Raw genomic sequence first — 21356 nt, 5'->3', positions numbered from 1 at the left:
GTTGGACCAGCGTTCGTGCTGGACGTGCAGACCGCGTGAGACGACGCTTCATCCAGTCCCAAACATGCTCAATGGGGGACAGATCCGGAGATCTTGCTGGCCAGGATAGTTGACTTACACCTTCTAGAGCACGTTGGGTGGCACGGGATACATGCGGACGTGCATTGTCCTGTTGGAACAGCAAGTTCCCTTGCCGGTCTAGGAATGGTAGAACGATGGGTTCGATGACGGTTTGGATGTACCGTGCACTATTCAGTGTCCCCTCGACGATCACCAGTGGTGTACGGCCAGTGTAGGAGATCGCTCCCCACACCATGATGCCGGGTGTTGGCCTTTGTGCCTCGGTCGTATACAGTCCTGATTGTGGCGCTCACCTGCACGGCGCCAAACACGCATACGACCATCATTGGCACCAAGGCAGAAGCGACTCTCATCGCTGAAGACGACACGTCTCCATTCGTCCCTCCATTCACGCCTGTCGCGACACCACTGGAGGCGGGCTGCACGATGTTGGGGCGTGAGCGGAAGACGGCCTAACGGTGTGCGGGACCGTAGCCCAGCTTCATGGAGACGGTTGCGAATGGTCCTCGCCGATACCCCAGGAGCAACAGTGTCCCTAATTTGCTGGGAAGTGGCGGTGCGGTCCCCTACGGCACTGCGTAGGATCCTACGGTCTTGGCGTGCATCCGTGCGTCGCTGCGGTCCGGTCGCAGGTCGACGGGCACGTGCACCTTCCGCCGACCACTGGCGACAACATCGATGTACTGTGGAGACCTCACGCCCCACGTGTTGAGCAATTCGGCGGTACGTCCACCCGGCCTCCCGCATGCCCACTATACGCCCTCGCTCAAAGTCCGTCAACTGCACATACGGTTCACGTCCACGCTGTCGCGGCATGCTACCAGTGTTAAAGACTGCGATGGAGCTCCGTACGCCACGGCAAACTGGCTGACACTGACGGCGGCGGTGCACAAATGCTGCGCAGCTAGCGCCATTCGACGGCCAACACCGCGGTTCCTGGTGTGTCCGCTGTGCCGTGCGTGTGATCATTGCTTGTACAGCCCTCTCGCAGTGTCCGGAGCAAGAATGGTGGGTCTAACACACCGGTGTCAATGTGTTCTTTTTTCCATTTCCAGGCGTGTACTTTCAGAAACGACTTCCTGACACTTAAATCTATACTAGATGTTAACAAATTTCTCTTCTTCAGAAACGATTTCCTTGCCATTGCCAATCTATATTTTATATCCTCTCTACTTCGACCATCATCAGTTATTTTACTCCCTAAATAGCAAAACTCCTTTACTACTTTAAGTGTCTCATTTCCTAATCTAATCCCCTCAGCATCACCCGATTTAATTTGACTACATTCCATTATCCTCGTTTTGCTTTTGTTGATGTTCATCTTATATCCTCCTTTCAAGACACTGTCCATTCCGTTCAACAGCTCTTCCAAGTCCTTTGCTGTCTCTGATAGAATTACAATGTCATCGGCGAACCTCAAAGTTTTGACTTCTTCTCCATGAATTTTAATACCTGCTCCGAATTTTTCTTTTGTTTCCTTTACTGCTTGCTCAATATACAGATTGAATAACATCGCGGAGAGGCTACAACCCTGTCTTACTCCTTTCCCAACCACTGCTTCCCTTTCATGCCCCTCGACTCTTATAATTGCCATCTGGTTTCTGTACAAATTGTAAATAGCCTTTCGCTCCTTGTAATTTACCCCTGCCACCTTCAGAATTTGAAAGAGAGTATTCCAGTTAACGTTGTCAAAAGCTTTCTCTAAGTCTACAAATGCTAGAAACGTAGGTTTGCCTTTCCTTAATCTTTCTTCTAAGATAAGTCGTAAGGTCAGTATTGCCTCACGTGTTCCAGTGTTTCTATGGATTCCAAACTTATCTTCCCCGAGGTTGGCTTCTACTAGTTTTTCCAATCGTCTGTAAAGAATTCGCGTTAGTATTTTGCAGCTGTGACTTATTAAACTGATACTTCGGTAATTTTCACATCTGTCAACACCTGCTTTCTTTGGGATTGGAATTATTATATTCTTCTTGAAGTCTGTGTGTATTTCGCCTGTCTCATACATCTTGCTCACCAGATGGTAGAGTTTTGTCATGACTGGCTCTCCCAAGGCCATCAGTAGTTCTAATGGAATGTTGTCTACTCCTGGGGCATTGTTTCGACTCAGGTCTTTCAGTGCTCTGTCAAACTCTTCACGCAGTATCTTATCTCCCATTTCATCTTCATCTACATCCTCTTCCATTTCCATAATATTGTCCTCAAGTACATCACCCTTGTATAAACGCTCTATATACTCCTTCCACCGGGGGATGGTTCCTTTAAAAGGGCACGGCCGACTTCCTTCCCCGTCCTTCCCTAATCCGATGAGACCGATGACCTCGCTGTCTGGTCTCCTTCCCCAAACCAACCAACCAACTCCTTCCACCTTTCTGCCTTCCCTTCTTTGCTTAGAACTGGGTTGCCATCTGAGTTCTTGATATTCATACAAGTGGTTCTCTTCTCTGCAAAGGTCTCTTTAATTTTCCTGTAGGCAGTATCTATCTTACCCCTAGTGAGACAAGCCTCTACATCCTTACATTTGTCCTCTAGCCATCCCTGCTTAGCCATTTTGCACTTCCTGTCGATCTCATTTTTGAGACGTTTCTATTCCTTTTTGCCTGCTTCATTTACTGCATTTTTATATTCTCTCCTTTCATCAATTAAATTCAATATTTCTTCTGTTATCCAAGGATTTCTATTAGCCCTCGTCTTTTTACCTACTTGATCCTCTGCTTCCTTCACTACTTCATCCCTCAGAGCTACCCATTCTTCTTCTACTGTATTTCTTTCCCCCATTCTTGTCAATTGTTCCCTTATGCTCTCCCTGAAACTCTCTACAACCTCTGGTTCTTTCAGTTTATCCAGGTCCCATCTCCTTAAATTCCCACCTTTTTGCAGTTTCTTCAGTTTCAATCTGCAGTTCATAACCAATAGATTGTGGTCAGAATCCACATCTGCCCCTGGAAATGTCTTACAATTTAAAACCTGGTTCCTAAATCTCTGTCTTACCATTATATAATCTATCTGATACCTTTTAGTATCTCCAGGATTCTACCATGTATACAACCTTCTTTTATGATTCTTGAACCAAGTGTTAGCTATGATTAAGTCATGCTCTGTGCAAAATGCTACAAGGCGGCTTCCTCTTTCATTTCTTCCCCCAATCCATATTCACCTACTATGGTTCCTTCTCTCCCTTTTCCTACTGACGAATTCCAGTCACCCATGACTATTAAATTTTCGTCTCCCTTCACTACCTGAATAATTTCTTTTATCTCGTCATACATTTCATCAATTTCTTCGTCATCTGCAGAGCTAGTTGGCATATAAACTTGTACTACTGTAGTAGGCATGGGCTTTGTGTCTATCTTGGCCACAATAATGCGTTCACTATGCTGTTTGTAGTAGCTAACCCGCACTCCTATTTTTTTATTAATTATTGAACCTACTCCTGCATTACCCCTATTTGATTTTGTATTTATAACCCTGTAATCACCTGACCAAAAGTCTTGTTCCTCCTGCCACCGAACTTCACTAATTCCCACTATATCTAACTTTAACCTATCCATTTCCCTTTTTAAATTTTCTAACCTACCTGCCCCATTAAGGGATCTGACATTCCACGCTCCGATCCGTAGAATGCCAGTTTTCTTTCTCCTGATAACGACGTCCTCTTGAGTAGTCCCCGCCCGGAGATCCGAATGGGGGACTATTTTACCTCCGGATTATTTTACCCAAGAGGACGCCATCATCATTTAACCATACAGTAAAGCGGCATGCCCTCGGGAAAAATTACGGCTGTAGTTTCCCATTGCTTTCAGCCGTTCGCAGTACCAGCACACCAAGGCCGTTTTGGTTAATGTTACAAGGCCAGATCAGTCAATCATCCAGACTGTTGCCCCTGCAACTATTGAAAAGGCTGCTGCCCCCTCTTCAGGAACCACGTGTTTGTCTGGCCTCTCAACAGATACCCCTCCGTTGTGGTTGCACCTACGGTACGGCCATCTGTATCGCTGAGGCACGCAAGCCTCCCCACCAACGGCAAGGTCCATGGTTCATGGGGGAAGACGACTGGTAATAGCTATAATTATTAGTCGCAAATGACTTACATACTGACGTTAATCCTCAGTCACCAACAGAAATATCTGCACTTATACCCGTCACATCCTATACATAGAGAAGCAAAAGAACGTTAAATCCGTTGATGCATCTGCAAACTTTAATCACTTTAACATTTGTTATTAACATTAGTATCCACAAATTATATGAAAATAAAAACAATCCAGTTGGAAAAGCGTACACAAGCCGCATCGCCTCATTCACTATAGAAAACTCACTGTGCTCTACTAATGCAGCTTTAGTTTTACCTTCATGACACAGTTGACTGTACAAAGCGACCTTCTGTTGGAAAATATGAGTTCGAAAGAGGTTTTACATAAAAACTCACAAAATATGCAGTCCACGATGGCAGCGCAAAACCTATTCTTGAACAATGTAGTTTCGAGCAACAGTTGACGTACGACATGAGAAAGGATATGTTGTTCTCTTTCCGCAAGCATGACTTGATGTTCCTCTTCGGAAGACACACATGTATTCTGTAACTTGCTTGACATCAGTCAGTTCAAATGGAGGAAAGCATCTCGCAAATACGTAAAAGGAACAGCGTTAGTGAATTGGACCGCCATTAAATGGATTTAATGACAAACTTTCCTGGATAATTCCTCGTTGTATACACCACAAAAAGTGTTTCATACACTTCTTCCTTCTTAGTTTTGGTTCTGTAGGTTTTAGCAACGCACACAACCGCCGACCATTGCATTCTACTGCTCCTATCCTGATATGAAGCATGGCTGTTGTCTATAATCAACAGAGGGAGGCTTTTTCATCACATTCTAAGTTCGAAATAAACTTGTGAGATTTCGTGGTAGGGATAGAAATTTCCAGACGAATGCTAATAGCGGAAGCAGCATATAACCAATGAGACGCCTACGTTCTACCCACTTTTATTCAACAATTTTGATGTCGTGGAGTCGGGCTGCGGCTGTCCTCGTTTTAAGGGCCATGTCGCAGCTCTGTTGGGACAAGGATGATGTTTAAAAGTGTTGCGTATTTCAAGTGATAAAAATACTCCGTTCGGAAGAAACGCTTAAAAGACTTTGCGAGTGCGGAACTATGCAGGGGCACGGAATTATGATTTGTCATTTCCTATTTCGTAGGGGAGTATTTTACTTTAATGCATGTGTTCTGGATTGACTAGAATTGGTTTTCTATCAAATACTGCAGTTAATTGCTGCTTGGAGGTGGTGTTCGATGGAAGAGACGGACTTTGACAGTATTGATTAAAGCTAATAAACCACTTTTTTGTGAAAACTCTGAATGTTATATAAGTGTGTGTCTTTGAACTTAAACGCTATTTTTGGAGATTGTGTGTGCAAGCTGGAAGGGACCGATTGCGGTGCGATGTTTGTGTCCCAGACGAGTGAACGCATGCTGGAAGCTTTCTCACGAGTATTACATTACTACACCGTATTTCGCATCGGCTTCAGAACAATGAATTTTTATTCCTGTATCGCGGTGAAAAAACGACCCTGCCGACCTTTATTAAGTGTAGCGATATCAATAATAGATTAAGGTGCGCCTAAAAACGTTTCCTTGTGAATCAACGGTGAAATACGTCACATAATTTGGCTCATGTGCCACAGAGATGTAGGAGTGTGTCGGATTCTAGGTGCAAGAGGAACGGAGTCCATAAACAACACCACAGCATCTTCAGAAACGAGACAAAGGAACTTTTCAATGCATGAGTAACGTGTTGTGATACTGCTGGTAGCGCCATTACTACCTGTGGCAGAAATTAACATAATGCCGTTATCGAAAGATAAGAATACAGAAACCGCATGCCAAAGGCTCACGAGTAGCACTCGCTCCCCACCAATCATTTAACGCGAGGCTCGGCTTCACGGGCCTTCCCACGGGCGAGCACTCGCCGAGTGCGCCCCAACGTGCGCGTTGCCCCATCACGCGTTTAAGGAAACATGGCGGTTAACTACACAGTGCGACGATAGGGGTAGCTTTAACGACACGCTCGGTTTGCCCGGAACTGACGTCAAAATGACATGTAAGGGTCCAGTACACATTTCGAGTGAGCCGGGCGTGACACCGGCACCAGCCTCTTTCTTACCTCAGTGTGACATATTTACAGAAAGAAACAGTTAAATATTTGTGACAAGAAAAAATATAAATGTCGCAGCAATTTAAGCTGTCCTCTTAGGTTCCAGCCTAACCACTCCCTAGGAAATTGCAACATATTCGTATATAAACAAACATTTGTGAGAAGGAAGAATATGAATGTGATTGTTGGTCGTTTCGCCCACAACAGTTTCATCCTTTGTTTTTTAAGTCACAAAATCGAAGAAGTCATTTCTTATTGAGTGCTCTCTTAAGAAGTCAAGTAACAGTGAATACCGCAGAAGATACTCGTACTTAATTTACAAGAAAAGTCTTAGAATCTGTTGCAAACGCAACAATGAAAACAAAAAGCATACAACACGACACGAACCTACTTCCCCCGGCCCCATAACTCAGAAGGGTAGGGTACGAACTTCTCCTCGTCGATTTTATTTATACTGACAGGGTGTGTAGTGCACGACAGGGACTTCAGCGCATCTAAAAAGAAGACACAAATCTCAACGGTTTTCGCGAAAATCGAGTTTGAAAATTGTAGGCGTCCTTATATTTTGTATGGTCGTACGTCTATAAGGAGTCGGAAGCGGAGCTAGTAAGCCTTTAGTTTCACAAGTGCGAGGTTTCGAGATCGAATCTCGCTGCTGATACTACTTTTCTTTGAGAGCTATCTGCATCAATACCCGGTAATATGCTTCGATGTGCGTGGTACGCTGCGAAACTGTTTTGACGACAGAGGACCGTCTATGAAATGAAGCCAAGTTTGTTTTACAATACGGTATTGAAAAATCCATGCAGCTGCAAAAATTCAGCGTCCATTACATGTACTGTTTGTCTCAGTAATTATTGTTATCCATGTTACTACGATGAGTATCAACCTGATTCCTGAACTGGTCCATACGTTACATATCACACTTGTGACAAACATGGATACAATAATATAAATAAAACGACTATACCAATTCGATTGAAAGTTCTCATGTATCCTTTTTTTATTTCCAATCCCAATAAAACAGCTTTTCCCTTTATTTTAGGACAAAGACCACGAAAATAATAAATGAACGATTAAGTATTGTACATCTGCACGGTCATAAACTTGTTATTAGAACTGCATGAAAAAAAAAAGCCCACCAGAAGCGAAACTCGATCCAGAGACCTTGCACTTACGAAGCTAAGCGTTTACCCGACTGGTTGCGTACTGCTTGGGTACTAGCCACCCTAGAAGGAAAATAAGCAAAGCTACAGTTTTCAAAATCGATTTTCTCGAAAACGGTTGAAAGTTGCGTCTTCCCGTTTTTGTGTTGAGGTCCACTACACACCCTGCCAATATGAATCAAATCTGAGAGGAGAAGTTCGTACAGTCCCCTTGCCAGTGTTCCTTACTATACACAAGTATTAACAGTATTACCATTCATTTTAGGATCTTCCGAAGGCTTTTATCACCGATGTGTCATTAACTGACATTTAATTATAAGAAATCGTACCAAGGGTGACGTGTTTGTGACAAATATTTAATGTGCTGTTGCCTCAAAATGTCATACTACAACTACACGAACAACGAATTTGGGAAAATCAATGAGGTGTCACCAATGTTGTCATCTGCTATCCTGGCATCGAGTGAGACGTCATTGTGACATTAACTCCGAGTAAGCCAAGCATGCCACAAGTGCGCCTTCATGTTTATTTATTTATTTATTGTTCCGTCGGACCAAATTAAGGAGAAGTCTCCATGGTCATGGAACGAGTCAATACATGAAATTGTAACATGATAGTAGAAACAGATAAAATGAAATACAAAAAACGTATTCAGGCGACAATTCGTAAGTTTAAAGAAAATCAACAATTTAACAATGGAATTTGTTTTCAGCTCTTCCAGGAGCTCCTTGACAGAATAGAAGGAGTGAGCCGTGAGGAAACTCTTCAGTTTAGACTTAAAAGCGTTTGGGCTACTGCTAAGATTTTTGAGTTCTTGTGGTAGCTTATTGAAAATGGATGCAGCAGAACAGTGCACTCCTTTCTGCAAAAGAGTCAAGGAACTGCATTCCACATGCAGATTTGATTTCTGCCTAGTATTAACTGAGTGAAAGCTGCTAACTCTTGGGAATAAGCTAATATTGCTAACAACAAACGACATTAAAGAAAATATATACTGTGAGGGCAATGTCAGAATTCCCAGACTATTGAATAGGGGTCGACAAGAGGTTCTCGAACTTACACCACATATAGCTCGAACAGCCCGTTTTTGAGCCAAAAATACCCTTTTTGAATCAGAAGAATTACCCCAAAAAATAATATATGACATAAGCGTATGAAAATATGCGAAGTAGACTACTTTTCGGGTTGAACTGTCACTTATTTCAGATACTGTTCTAATGGTAAATAAAGCAGCATTAAGTTTCTGAACATGATCCTGAACATGGGCTTTCCACAACAGCTTACTATCTATCCGAACGCCTAGGAACTTGAACCGTTCCGTCTCGCTTATAATATGCCCATTCTGTCTGATCAAAATATTAATTCTTGTTGAATTGTTAGTTAGAAACTGTAAAAACTGAATCTTACTGTGATTTAGCATCAAATTATTTTCCACAAGCCACGAACTTATTTCATGAACTACATTATTTGATAATGTTTCAATATTACACACAAGATCCTTCACTACCAAGCTGGTGTCATCAGCAAACCGAAATATTTTTGAATAACCTGTAATACTAGAAGGCATATCATTTATATCATTTATATAAATAAGAAACAGCAGCGGCGCCAGCACCGATCCTTAGGGAACGCCCCACTTAAAAGTGCCCCATTGGGATTGAACATCACTACCACTCTCAATATTGCGGAGAATTTGCCTTCTGCTTTCTGTTCTTAAAGTAAGAGGCGAACCAATTGTAAGCTACTCCCCTTACTCCATAATGGTCCAACTTCTGCAGTAATATTTTGTGGTCAACACAGTCAAAAGCCTTCGTTAAATCAAAGAAAACACCTAGAGTTCGCAACCTTTTATTTTCTCCGTCCAAAACTTCACAGAGAAAAGAGAATGTAGCATTTTCAGTTGTTACACCATTTCTAAAACCAAACTGTACATTTGACAGCAAATTATGTGAATTTAAATGCTCCAGTAACCTTGTATATACAACCTTCTCGATAACTTTAGCAAACACCGATGGCATAGAAATAGGTCTATAATTGTCAACATTATCCCTGTCTCCCTTATTATAAAGTGGCTTCACTACCGAGTACTTTAATCGGTCAGGAAACCGACCACTTCTAAAGGAAAAGTTACAGATATGGCTAAGTACTGGGCTAACATACATAGAACAATACTTCAGTATTCTGCTAGATACCCCGTCATATCCATGAGAGTTCTTGGTCTTTAGTGATTTCATTATTAACTCAATCTCCCTCTTGTCAGTATCATGGAGGAGCATTTCAGGTAACAGTCTCGGAATACTTTTTTCTAAGAGCGCTATATGATTCCCTGTTGGGACTAGGTTTCTATTTAGTTCACCTGCTATATTCAGAAAGTGATTATTAAATACTGTACATATATGCGACTTATCAGTAACACGGACATTCCCACTACGCACTGATTCTATATCCTCGACCTATCTGCAGACCAGCCACTTCCTTTACGACTGACCATATAGTTTTAATTTTATCCTGAGACTTAGCTATTCTATCTGCATACCACATACTTTTTGCCTTCCTAATAACTTTTTTAAGCACCTTGTAATGTCGTTGCATTATTTTGAGGTGTAAGCGATTCTGCTATTCAAGACCATAAAAGTGGGTTAAAAGCTGTGAGCTGTCTGGGGAAGTTATCCTTGCATTACTGAGCAACTGTTTCACCAGGTATCCAGTCTAGCTTACCAAATTCCTAACCAGACTAACATTAATTATAATCTTTTAATCGTCATACGACAACCGGTGATATATAAAAGAGAATTTAAATAAAAAGAAATAAATCAGTTTGTATTTGGAAATTTATTTTAACATTGATCATTGAAATTTCAGCATACTAAACTTGATTCATAACTAAACTGGTGCCTTATTTAGGATTGTGAAAATGTGAGTTTGTAATCTTACGGAACACATCAAATATGGAGCCATGATTGGGAGACTGCATACAACACTGCATTCATAAAATAAAACACAAAGAACGTTGAAACATATGCAAGAGGAAATTAACCACAACCAACCGGTTCAATTTTCACCCAAAGAAGTTACGTTGGTAGCGCAATCCCGTCCGTCATGTAATTACCACACACTGGTATACTAAATTCATACTAACTCTCTGTGAAATCTTCCCGAAAAGAATAGCTGAGGGCTACTTTGATGATTACACCACATGCTTCACGTGGTCAACTTGGTTTACACAAAGAGTAACTCCACAATAATTTTGATAATTAAAATAAATTAGATCGAAAAGCAATTTACAAAAGAAAAACCTCGAACTGGTTACTATCGTCTTACTATTAACCTGATCGGTCCAACAATTGTATAAGCACGTGGTACTGGTCTCACAACGTACGTCCCACGTGGGTTGAACATAAAGAAAAGTTGCTATATTGAAAAATATTGTCAAGACGAGACGTTATAATCTCACGCACATTCACATTTAAGATTGATGATCTTAGTTAGAGTTACTGATCAACACGTGGTTCCACTTTACTCACAAAGTAGTGACAAAGCAACTACTGGAAGATATTCTGAACTTCACACTCTAAATACACTGCGTTGCAATTTAAGATAACATTAGATATTTTAGAGCTAAACCTGAAATAAAGGTGATTAAATTTTCAGTTAGGCTGAACTTAAGAAATCCATTGTCCTACGGACTTAGCAGACACGCGCTTAGCCGGAGATCTTACCACTTCAGACGCTGGGATCCTACCGAGCGTGCTTCACAAATACAAACGGAAGTGACCAGAGAGGCAGCTCCCTATACCAACATGACAAGGGACGGACAGGACAATACTAAGAATAGAAACCTCTTTGCTTCTAGAAAGCGTAGCTACCTGTTCCGACGTTGGTCCTGCTGTTCTCTAGCAGACAGGCTTGCCTGCTACCATCAAGCATGCAACTAGAAATACATTTGCTGATTCATCCTCTCACACAGAAGGGAAAGGGGATGACAGTATCTTATCATATACAGTATATAAAAGAAAGCGGATGTAGGTTCCATATGAGACCGTGTGACATGAATTACATATAAACTGTGTTTTAAAGTGTAGTAGTGTGACAGATCGTTCTTGTTTATGTGTAAAAGTAACACGTTTCACTGCTCAGTCTCCTCCCAGATAGTCAGAAACACCACAGTAAATTTAGAAGAGGAATTTATGCCGTAAATGACAACAGATTTAAGAAATTAACATGAAAGGAATCCAACAGAGACCTTTCAACCTTACAGTACTGTTTATAATGGGCTGCCGCATTTATATTTTGTCTGTTTCTAACGTTTTGATATAATTTCCATTTTGTTCTACAGGATATTCTTATCCCTCTAGTCAGCCACCCAGGCTGCCTGTTTGTGCTAGTACCCTGTTTTGAACGTTCTAACGCAAAGCAACTTTCAAAGAGCACGAGAAAAGTCTTGAGGACAGCACTATAAACATCTTGCCACTCTTGTTCCTTGATAAGGTTTACAAAGGTCTCTACAGCAACTGTATCAGCTTTCCTAAAAAGTTGATAACTATATTTAACATGTGTTGCAGCACAAAAATCTTTTAGTGTTAAAACTTGTGCATCATGATCTGAAAGGCCATTCATTTTTTTGCTAACAGAATGCCCTTCTAGTAATGAGGAATGAACAAAAATATTGTCTATGGTTGTTTTACTGTTCCCTTGCACTCTAGTTGGAAAGAATACGGTTTGCATAAGATTATATGAATTAAGGAGGTCTACCAGCATCCTTTTCCTTGCACAATCACTTATACAATTAATATTGAAGTCACCACATATAACTCACTTTTTGTATTTCCTATAAAGTGAACCAAGAACCTCCTCTAGCTTTAGCAAAAATGTTGTGAAATCGGAGTCTGGGGATCTATAAACAACAGTTAGAAGTTTAACTCCACTAAATTTAGCCACACCTGCACAACATTCAAACACCTTTTCAGCGCAGTACTTTGAAACATCAATTGACTCAAATGGGATACCGTTTTTCACATACATGAGTACTCCCCCACACCGCAAAGAGCTCCTAGAAAAGCTGCCAGCCAACCTGTATCTTGGCAAAGGAAGCCTCTGAATTATCTCCTTATCTAAGAAGTGTTCAGATATACCAATAATTTCAGAGTCAACATCTATAAGCAGTTTGATGAAATATACTAATTCCCGCATTATTCGGATATCTAAGCTTTTTCGAAAGTGGTTTCTTTGTTAGAGAGACTTCCCTTAAGCAGGAATACCTATGAGCTGACTTCAATCTAAAAAAGGTGCAGCTCTAACACCCACTAGTACAGGTATTTTCCCATGAGTGATCCCACCACCCCCACCTATGCTGTCACCTATAAACTTTGCCAGCCTCCCCTTTCCATACCTGTTGAGGTGCAGGCCATGTCTAGTGAAACCCGTCCTGCTGATAGACTCCACCGACACCACTGAAATGTGACTCATGCCTTCTGTCATCAGCGCACCCCCAAGTCTCATGTTATTACGCCTGACGGCTGTATTAAGATGAGGCCGATCGTGACGCTGAAACAGTTCCACGAAATGCACATTCGTGTTGCCAGTCTGAGTGGCTATCTTTTCCAGGTCACCATCTATGTCATACTCCCCATCCCTATCAATACTATTACCAGCCCCACCCACAATCACTACCTGATCCTCTTTAGTAAAATCCCTACATAACCCCCCTATGTTAACAGTCACCTGAGCCAATCCTGCATTAGGCTTCACAATGCTGGTGACTGTATAGTGGTGAGTACAGTTGCGCTATACCAGAACTACAAAAAATGTTCAAATGTGTGTGAAATCTTATGGGACTTAACTGCTAAGGTAATCAGTCCTTAAGCTTACACACTACGTAACCTAAATTATCCTACGGACAAACACTCACACCATGCCCGAGGGAGACTCGAACCTCCGCCGGGACCAGCCGACCAGAACTACAGTTCGGTAGTTTTCGTACAGTACATAAATGATGTAGTGAATGCTAGGATTATCGGCAGTATTGGTAGCATTGGTAAGATCAGAGAGAGCTACTGGAAGCCAACGAGTTCCCTTTGTTCTTTGTTCGTTTGTATCACACATAATTAGAACCACACATCGTCAAGTGTTAGTCCATTTTGTACTTTATATCCTTAAAAAATGTAGATTGCATTTTATAACTAATAAAAATTAGCTGCTCTCGTAGTTTCTGAACTTTTGTGTAACCAAAGCGAAAAGTACAGCTCACATGCCTATATAATTATTGCTGGTATTTTGCGCTCAGTAGAACGTTCTTCATCCTGATAAAAGACAAGAGTTTCCTGTTATTATTAATAAGTCTGAAAATTGTTTAGCAATAACATGTGTTAAACACTGAAGCGACAAAGAAACAGGTATAGGCATGCGTACTCAGATGCAGACATATGCAAACAGGCAGTATACGGCGCTGCTGTCGGCAACGCCAATATAAGACAATAAGTGTCTGACGCAGTTGTTAGATCGGTTACTGCTGCTACAACGGCAGGTTATCAAGATTTAAGTGAGTTTGAGCGTGCTGTTATATTCGGCGCACGAGAAATAGAACACAGCATCTCCAAAGGCAGCGATGAAGTGGGAATTTTCCCTTACGACCATTTCACGAGTGTACCGCGAATATCAGGAATCCGGTAAAACATCAAATCTCCGTCATCACTGCGGCCGGAAAAAGATCCTGCAAGAACGGGACCAACGACTACTGAGGAGAATCGTTCAACGTGACAGAAACGCAGCCCATCAACAAGTGTCAGCGTGCGAACCATTCAACGAAATACCATCGGTATCGGCTTTCAGAGTCAAAGCCCACTCGTGTATCCTTGATGACTGCACGTCACAATGCTTTACGCCTCGCCTGGGACCGTCAACACTGACAATAGAATGTTGATGACTGGAAACATGTTGCCTGGTCGGACGAGTCTCGTTTCAAATTGTATCGAGCGGATGGACGTATAAGGGTATGGAGGCAACCTCATGAATCCGTGGGCCCTGCATGTCAGCAGGGGACTGCTCAAGCTGGTGGAGGCTCTGCAATGGTGTGGGGCATGTGCAGTTAGAGTGATATGGGACCCTTGATACGTCTAAGATACCACTTTTTTTTCGTGGTTTTAGGGCGCACAACTACAGTGGTCATTAGCGTCCAGACTAAATTATGAATGCACTGCGAGGCACAATGTGAAAACAGCAACTAAAAAGGACAACACTATAAAAGGCACATTAACAGGCAAGGGAGTAAAAGAAAACAGCATAATCAAATGTCCTTAGACAGGTTTGTCAAGTGGATAAAACGAAGAACGCGAGCAGCTGCTCCTGGGTCATCCGCTAAAATTTCATCCAGAGTGCATGGCAGACCAAGATCAATGCGCAGTGTATTAAAATTCGGACAGGACGTTAAAATGTGGCGTACCGTCAACAATTGCCCTCTGACAGGTATCACATACGTAAGCATCCTGGCTGATCACCTGCATCCATTACTGTCCATTGTGCATTCCGACGGACTTAGGCGATTCCAGCAGGACAATGCGACACCCCACATGTCCAAAAAATGGTTCAAATGGCTCTGAGCACTATGGGACTTAACATCTGTGGTCATCAGTCCCCTAGAACTCAGAACTACTTAAACCTAACTAACCTAGGGACATCACACACATCCATGCCCGAGGCAGGATTCGAACCTGCGACCGTAGCAGTCGCGCGGTTCCGGACTGAGCGCCTTAACCGCGAGACCACCGCGGCCGGCTCCCACATGTCCAGAATTGCTACAGAGTGCCTCCAGAGAAACTCTTCTGAGTTTAAACACTTCCACTGGGCACCAAACTCCCCAGATATGAACATTATTGAGCATATCTGGGATGCCTTGCAACGTCCTGTTCAGAAGAGATCGCCACCCCCATCGTACTCTTGCGGATTTATGGACAGTCCTGCAAGATTTATGGTGTCAATTCCCCGCAACACTACTTCAGACATTAGTCGAGTTCATACCACGTCGCGTTGCAGCACTTCTGTGTGCTCACGGGGGCTCTACACGATATTAGGCACGTGTACCAGTTTCTTTGGCTCTTCAGTGTATAAACCTAACGGAGTACTGAAGCAATGTTTGTTGTGTTCTTGTTTTGTATTTTTTTATTGTTACCTTTTTTGACAAAATTGCGTTTCCTGCAACTGTACAATAAATCGGTTTTTGTTTTTATTTTTCTACTACGCCCTCTGTTTCGTGTTACAAATCATCAGTTTTCGAATAAAACATGAATTAAACATTAACAATTTCAATTTTGCTATAAATACTGTTTATTTTTAAAATAACAGGCAGGACAATAATTAGGTGAAAAAAATCGTTCCGTAGGTCATTTAGCTCACTCATTTTCTAGACAGCTGGCAACTTTCAAATTTTAGGGGAATTTTGTAAGGCATACGCAAATAAACCGATAGAAATGAGACAACGCGAGATAGGTATGCAATAACCTGAGGTACAGGTAACGTTGTTACGATCATAATTGGGCTAAGCACTCCGTCTTCAGGCCACAAGAGTCCCATCGAGACCATCCGACCGCCGTGTCATCCTCAGAAGAGGATGAGGATAGGAGGGGCGTCTGGTCAGCACACTGCTCTACCAGTCGTTATGATGGTTTTTTTTACCGGAACCACTAAAATTCGGTCGAGTAGCTCCTCAATTGGCATCACGAGTCTGAGTGCACATCGAAAAATAGCAACAGTGCACGGCGGCCCCGACGGTCACCCACCCAAGTGCCGGCCACGCCCGACAGCGCTTAACTTCGGTGATCTGACGGGAACCGGTGGATCCACTGCGGCAAGGCCGTTGATAATTTGACTAACGTATTAGAAAAACTACCGTAGTCTACAGATACTTACTTACGATAGTCAACAGTGGCCTACGGTAGGTTTACAACTCTAGTGGTAAATAGAATTCGATTCTACACAGAGTGCGCGAAAGAACTCGCCTCCCTTCTAACAGCCGTGTACCGCAAGTCTCTAGAGGAACGGAAGGTTCCAAATGATTGGAAAAGAGCACAGGTAGTCCCAGTTTTCAAGAAGGGTCGTCAAGCAGATGCGCAAAACTATAGGCCTATATCTCTGACATCGATCTGTTGTAGAATTTTAAAACATGGTTTTTGTTCGCGTATCATGTCATTTCTGGAAACCCAGAATCTACTCTGTAGGAATCGACACGGATTCCGGAAACAGCGATCGTGTGAGACCCAACTCGCTTCATTTGTTCATGAGACCCAGAAAATATTAGATACAGGCTCCCAGGTAGATGCAATTTTCCTTGACTTCCGGAAGGCGTTCGATACAGATCCGCACTGTCGCCTGATAAAGTAAGAGCCTACGGAATATCAGACCAGCTGGGTGGCTGGATTGAAGAGTTTTGAGCAAACAGAACACAGCATGTTGTTCTCAATGGAGAGACGTCTACAGACAAAGTAACCTCTGGCGTGCCACAGGGGAGTGTTATGGGATCATTGCTTTTCACAATATATATAAATGACCTAGTAGATAGTGTCGGAAGTTCCATGCGGCTTTTCGCGGATGATGCTGTAATATACTGAGACGTTGCAGCATTACAAAATTGCAGCGAAATGCAGGAAGATCTGCAGCGGATAGGCACTTGGTGCAAGGAGTGGCAACTGACCCTAACATAGACAAATGTAATATATTGCGAATACACAGAAAGAAGGATCCTTTATTGTATGATTATATGATAGCGGAACGAACACTGGTAGCAGTTACTTCTGTAAAATATCTGGGAGTATGCGTGCGCAACGATTTGAAGTGGGATGATCATATAAAATTAATTGTTGGTAAGGCCGGTGCCAAGTTGAGATTCATTGGGAGAGTCCTAAGAAAATGTAGTCCATCAACAAAGGTGGTGGCTTACAAAACACTCGTTCGGCGTATACTTGAGTATTGCTCATCAGTGTGGGATCCGTACCAGGTCGCATTGACGGAGGAGGTAGAGAAGATCCAAAGAAGAGCGGCGCGTTTCGTCACAGGGTTATTTGGTAAGCGTGGTAGCGTTACGGAGATGTTTAGCTAACTCAAGTGGCAGACTCTGCAAGAGAAGCGCTCTGCATCGCGGTGTAGCTTGTTGTCCAGGTTTCGAGAGGGTGCGTTTCTGGATGAGGTATCGAATATATTGCTTCCCCCTACTTATAACCCCCGAGGAGATCACGAATGTAAAATTAGAGAGATTCGAGCGCGCACGGAGGCTTTCCGGCAGTCGTTCTTCCCGCGAACCATACGCGAGTGGAACGGGAAAGGGCAGGAAAGGGAGGTAATGACAGTGGCACGTAAAGTGCCCTCCGCCACACACCGTTGGGTGGCTTGCGGAGTATAAATGTAGATGTAGATGTAAACGGAGAGCTTACCGCCTTCGCCCTCTGAGAGTTCACAACCTGAGCGGAAGCGAGCACAGCCATGTGACCAACGCCCCAAGCTCGCTATAGTGTTGCACAAGGCAAACTGGGTCACCTTCGATGACTTCTGCCGACCTGTACGAATTCTATTTTCCCCTCCTCCCCCCACCCCACCCCCACCCTCTCACGCCTCGGCGACGCTTCTGCAGTGGTGCTGACCTGTAGGGCGCGCAGCAGCGCCAGGCGACCTTCGTGCGGCAGGGCGCGCGCGCGTGCGGGCTGCAGCAGCCTGGCGAGCACGGCGGCGGCGCGGTGCGTGTGCGCGAGCGCGCGGCGCGCCGCGGCGTTCTGGCAGGCTTGGCTGAGCGCGGCCGCCGCCGCCCACACCGTGTCCAGAGCGCGGCCCGCCGGCGCTCCCGCCGACAGCCGCCGCACGCACTCCAGCAGCGACGAGTAGAACCGCGCCGCCACCGACGTCGACGGGTCGAACACCGACAGGTCGTTGCACGCCGACAGCACCTGTGCAACCCCGCGATCGCACACACTATATTTGCTGCAATTTTCTCAAATAGTCGCGGAAACACTGGCTGCTATATGAAATCAATTTTAAAAAATATATCGGCTCAACCACTTGTTTATAGTGTAAAACACTAAGACTGACGCGTTTCGGAAGTCAAGCTTCCATCATCAGAATAATGAAAAGTAAAAGAACCTGTTAAAACTCGCTAAAATGGTACATGCACCAGTTATTATATTACAATATTACGAGAGTCACAATACCATACTTCGGTGATATTTCGCAAAAAGTGGCTAACATTTTCAAACCTTTTAAAGTTGATACCGCTTTTCAGACCAATAATACGCTGCGGTTTAAACTAAGAAATAATTTGCAGCAGGAAAGCGATAAATATGAGAGAGCTGGGATCTATAAAATTCAGTGTAACACGTGCAAGCAAGCTATGTAGGCCAAACTGGTAGGTCCTTTAAAGTACGTTACAAAGAACATTGCGATGCTTTGCGGCTTAATAATTTCGAAGAGCCAGCTGTAGCCACGCATATTTGGGAAACGGGACGCCCCATGTTGGGAATGATCTCGTTATTTTACATAGACAGGACAAAGGCAAAAAGCTGGATCTACTAGAACAGCTGGAAATTACGATACATAGCGTGGATAATCAGAACATACTGAATGAACAGCTAACTGGTGATACAAACAACTTTTTCAAACGTTTCACTGCTTTCTTTTAGTAACTACATTTTTAGCAATTGGCAGGATACAATCATTTCATGAGGTCCTTGGAACATGTATACGTTATCTGTTTGTATAGACATCTCTGTGACTTCCTTGTTCACTTGCGCGTCAGCTCACTCACGTTTCAGTGTCGTGCTTGGCTACGTGGTGTGTGCAATCAACGAAGACGCACGGGTGGTTTACGACGATAGAGGAGAGACCCATGTGGTTAGATGTTGAATGCCATAGGCGACACCATTTTAGAGTTTTTTATATTTTGACGACTATGTGGAGAGGCACCGTGGAAGACACGGCTGCAACAAGGGAAGTAGCCACTATGTTTTAATTTTATTATCAATTTTATTGTGCCTGGTGCATGTTCCATTTTAGCGATTTTTAACAGGTTAATTTACTTATTATTATTCTGATGATGGAAGCTTGACTTCCGAAACGCGTCAGTCTTAGTGTTTTACACTATAAACAAGTGGTTGAGCCGATATGTTTTTTAACATTGACATTCACAACCACGACCTCTCATCCAGTATGGATAAAATCAAAATGAAATCAATTGTTGATGGTATACAGCAATCAGCCACAAATTGGTTTTAGATTACTTTATTCAAAAAGTACCATTACCACTTTCGAATTTACAAATTCATCATCAGACGGCTGTCATGCTTTTGCATACAGTGAAACTATTGCGTTGGCAGCAGACCTCAACAAAATACGTAAAAACATTACATTCACAGTTGAGCATGAAACAAATAAGGATATAAATTTTCTCGATCTTAATATTTGTAACGTTAATCATAAACATCAGTATAGCGTCTACGAAACCCACCACCACAGATATCAGCCCTGACGACTCTTCACGTCATCCCAGCCAACACAAAACGTCACATTTCAGAGCCATAGTACGCTGAAATCGAAAAGTATCTACGAATCACACAGACGAACAAAATGAAATCAATGTAATTAATGCAGCTGCTCATAATAATGGCCATAATCCACTAATAATAGAACAACTCCATAACAAAATAAAACAGAAACCACAGCCGCACAGAAGAGCAGTTCACACAGCATCCAATCCAAAGAAATTAGCCTCCCGCAGAAGCCAAACATAAATATACTGTTATCCCATACATAGGCCCACTATCATACCAAATTGGACACTTACTTAAAAAGAAGAAGAATAAAATTAACTTCTCTACTAATAATAAATTACAGCAAAAACTGATCCATGACGTAAATCCTTCGAAGACCCCCTATCGTAAATCGCGAATATATAAGCTCCAATGCAACTCGTGCCCAAATTTCTATTGGCGAGGCATTCGTCTTTATGGACGACAATTCGCACACCCAAAGTGCAGATCTGGTGAATGACTTCCTTCAGGATAACGACATCGCTCGACTAGAGTGGTCAGCGTGTTCTACAGACATGAAATATATCGGAAATGCCTAGGATAGATTGAAAAGTGCTGTTTATGGACAACGTGACCCACCAACCACTCCGAGGGTTCTACGGCGAATCGCCGTTGGGGAGTGGGACAATCTGTACCAACAGTGCCTTGATGAACTTGTGGGTAGTATGCCACAACGAATACAGGGATGCATCAGTGCAAGAGGACGTGCTACTGGGTACTATAGGTACCGGTGTGTATAACAATCTGGACCACTACCTCTGAAGGTCTCGCTATATGGTGGTACAACATTCAATATGACCGCTACCTACGGATTATGGCTCGGAGGAACCCTGACAGCAACGCCACCATGTTCAATAATGCTTTTCGTGCAGTCACAGGCCGTCGTGTTACGTCTCAACCTGTGCGCAATAGGCTGCACGATGCGCAACTTCACTCCCGACGTCCATGGCGAGGTCCATCTTTGCAACCACGACACCATGCAGCACGGTACAGATGGGCCTAACAACATGCCCAATGGACCTCTCAGGATTGACATCGCGTTCTCTTCACAGACGAGTGTCGAATGTGCCTTCAACCAGACAATCGTCAGAGACGTGTTTGGAGGCCACCTGGTCAGGCTGAACGCCTTAGACACACTGTCCAGCGAGGGCAGCAAGGTGGAGGTTCCCTGCTGTTTCGGAGTGGCATTATTTGGGGCCAACGTGCGCCGCTGGTGCTCATGGAAGGCGCCATAACGGCTGTAAGATACGTGGATGCCATCCTCCGACCGATAGTGCAACCTTATCGGCAGCATATTGGCGAGGCATTCGTCTTCATGGACGACAATTCGCACACTCATCGTACACATCTTGTGAATGACTTCCTTCAGGATAGGGACATCGCTTGACTAGAGTGGCC

General features: G+C 43.3%; 1 protein-coding gene and 1 pseudogene across 1 annotated transcript in view; both read right to left on the bottom strand.

The window, feature by feature from the left end:
- LOC126252411 (sodium channel protein Nach-like) overlaps nt 1-21356 on the bottom strand; it is a 197728-nt gene that overhangs the window by 36570 nt on the left and 139802 nt on the right. Inside the window, 1 exon segment of the mRNA XM_049953336.1 lies at nt 18225-18323. Coding sequence (XP_049809293.1) covers nt 18225-18323 — 99 coding nt within the window.
- On the bottom strand, nt 16134-16251 carry LOC126207060 (5S ribosomal RNA; annotated as a pseudogene).

Source organism: Schistocerca nitens, chromosome 1 (genome assembly GCF_023898315.1).
Source record: "Schistocerca nitens isolate TAMUIC-IGC-003100 chromosome 1, iqSchNite1.1, whole genome shotgun sequence".
Taxonomy (NCBI): Eukaryota; Metazoa; Arthropoda; class Insecta; order Orthoptera; family Acrididae; genus Schistocerca; species Schistocerca nitens.
This window is presented reverse-complemented; position numbering and strand designations above follow the sequence as displayed.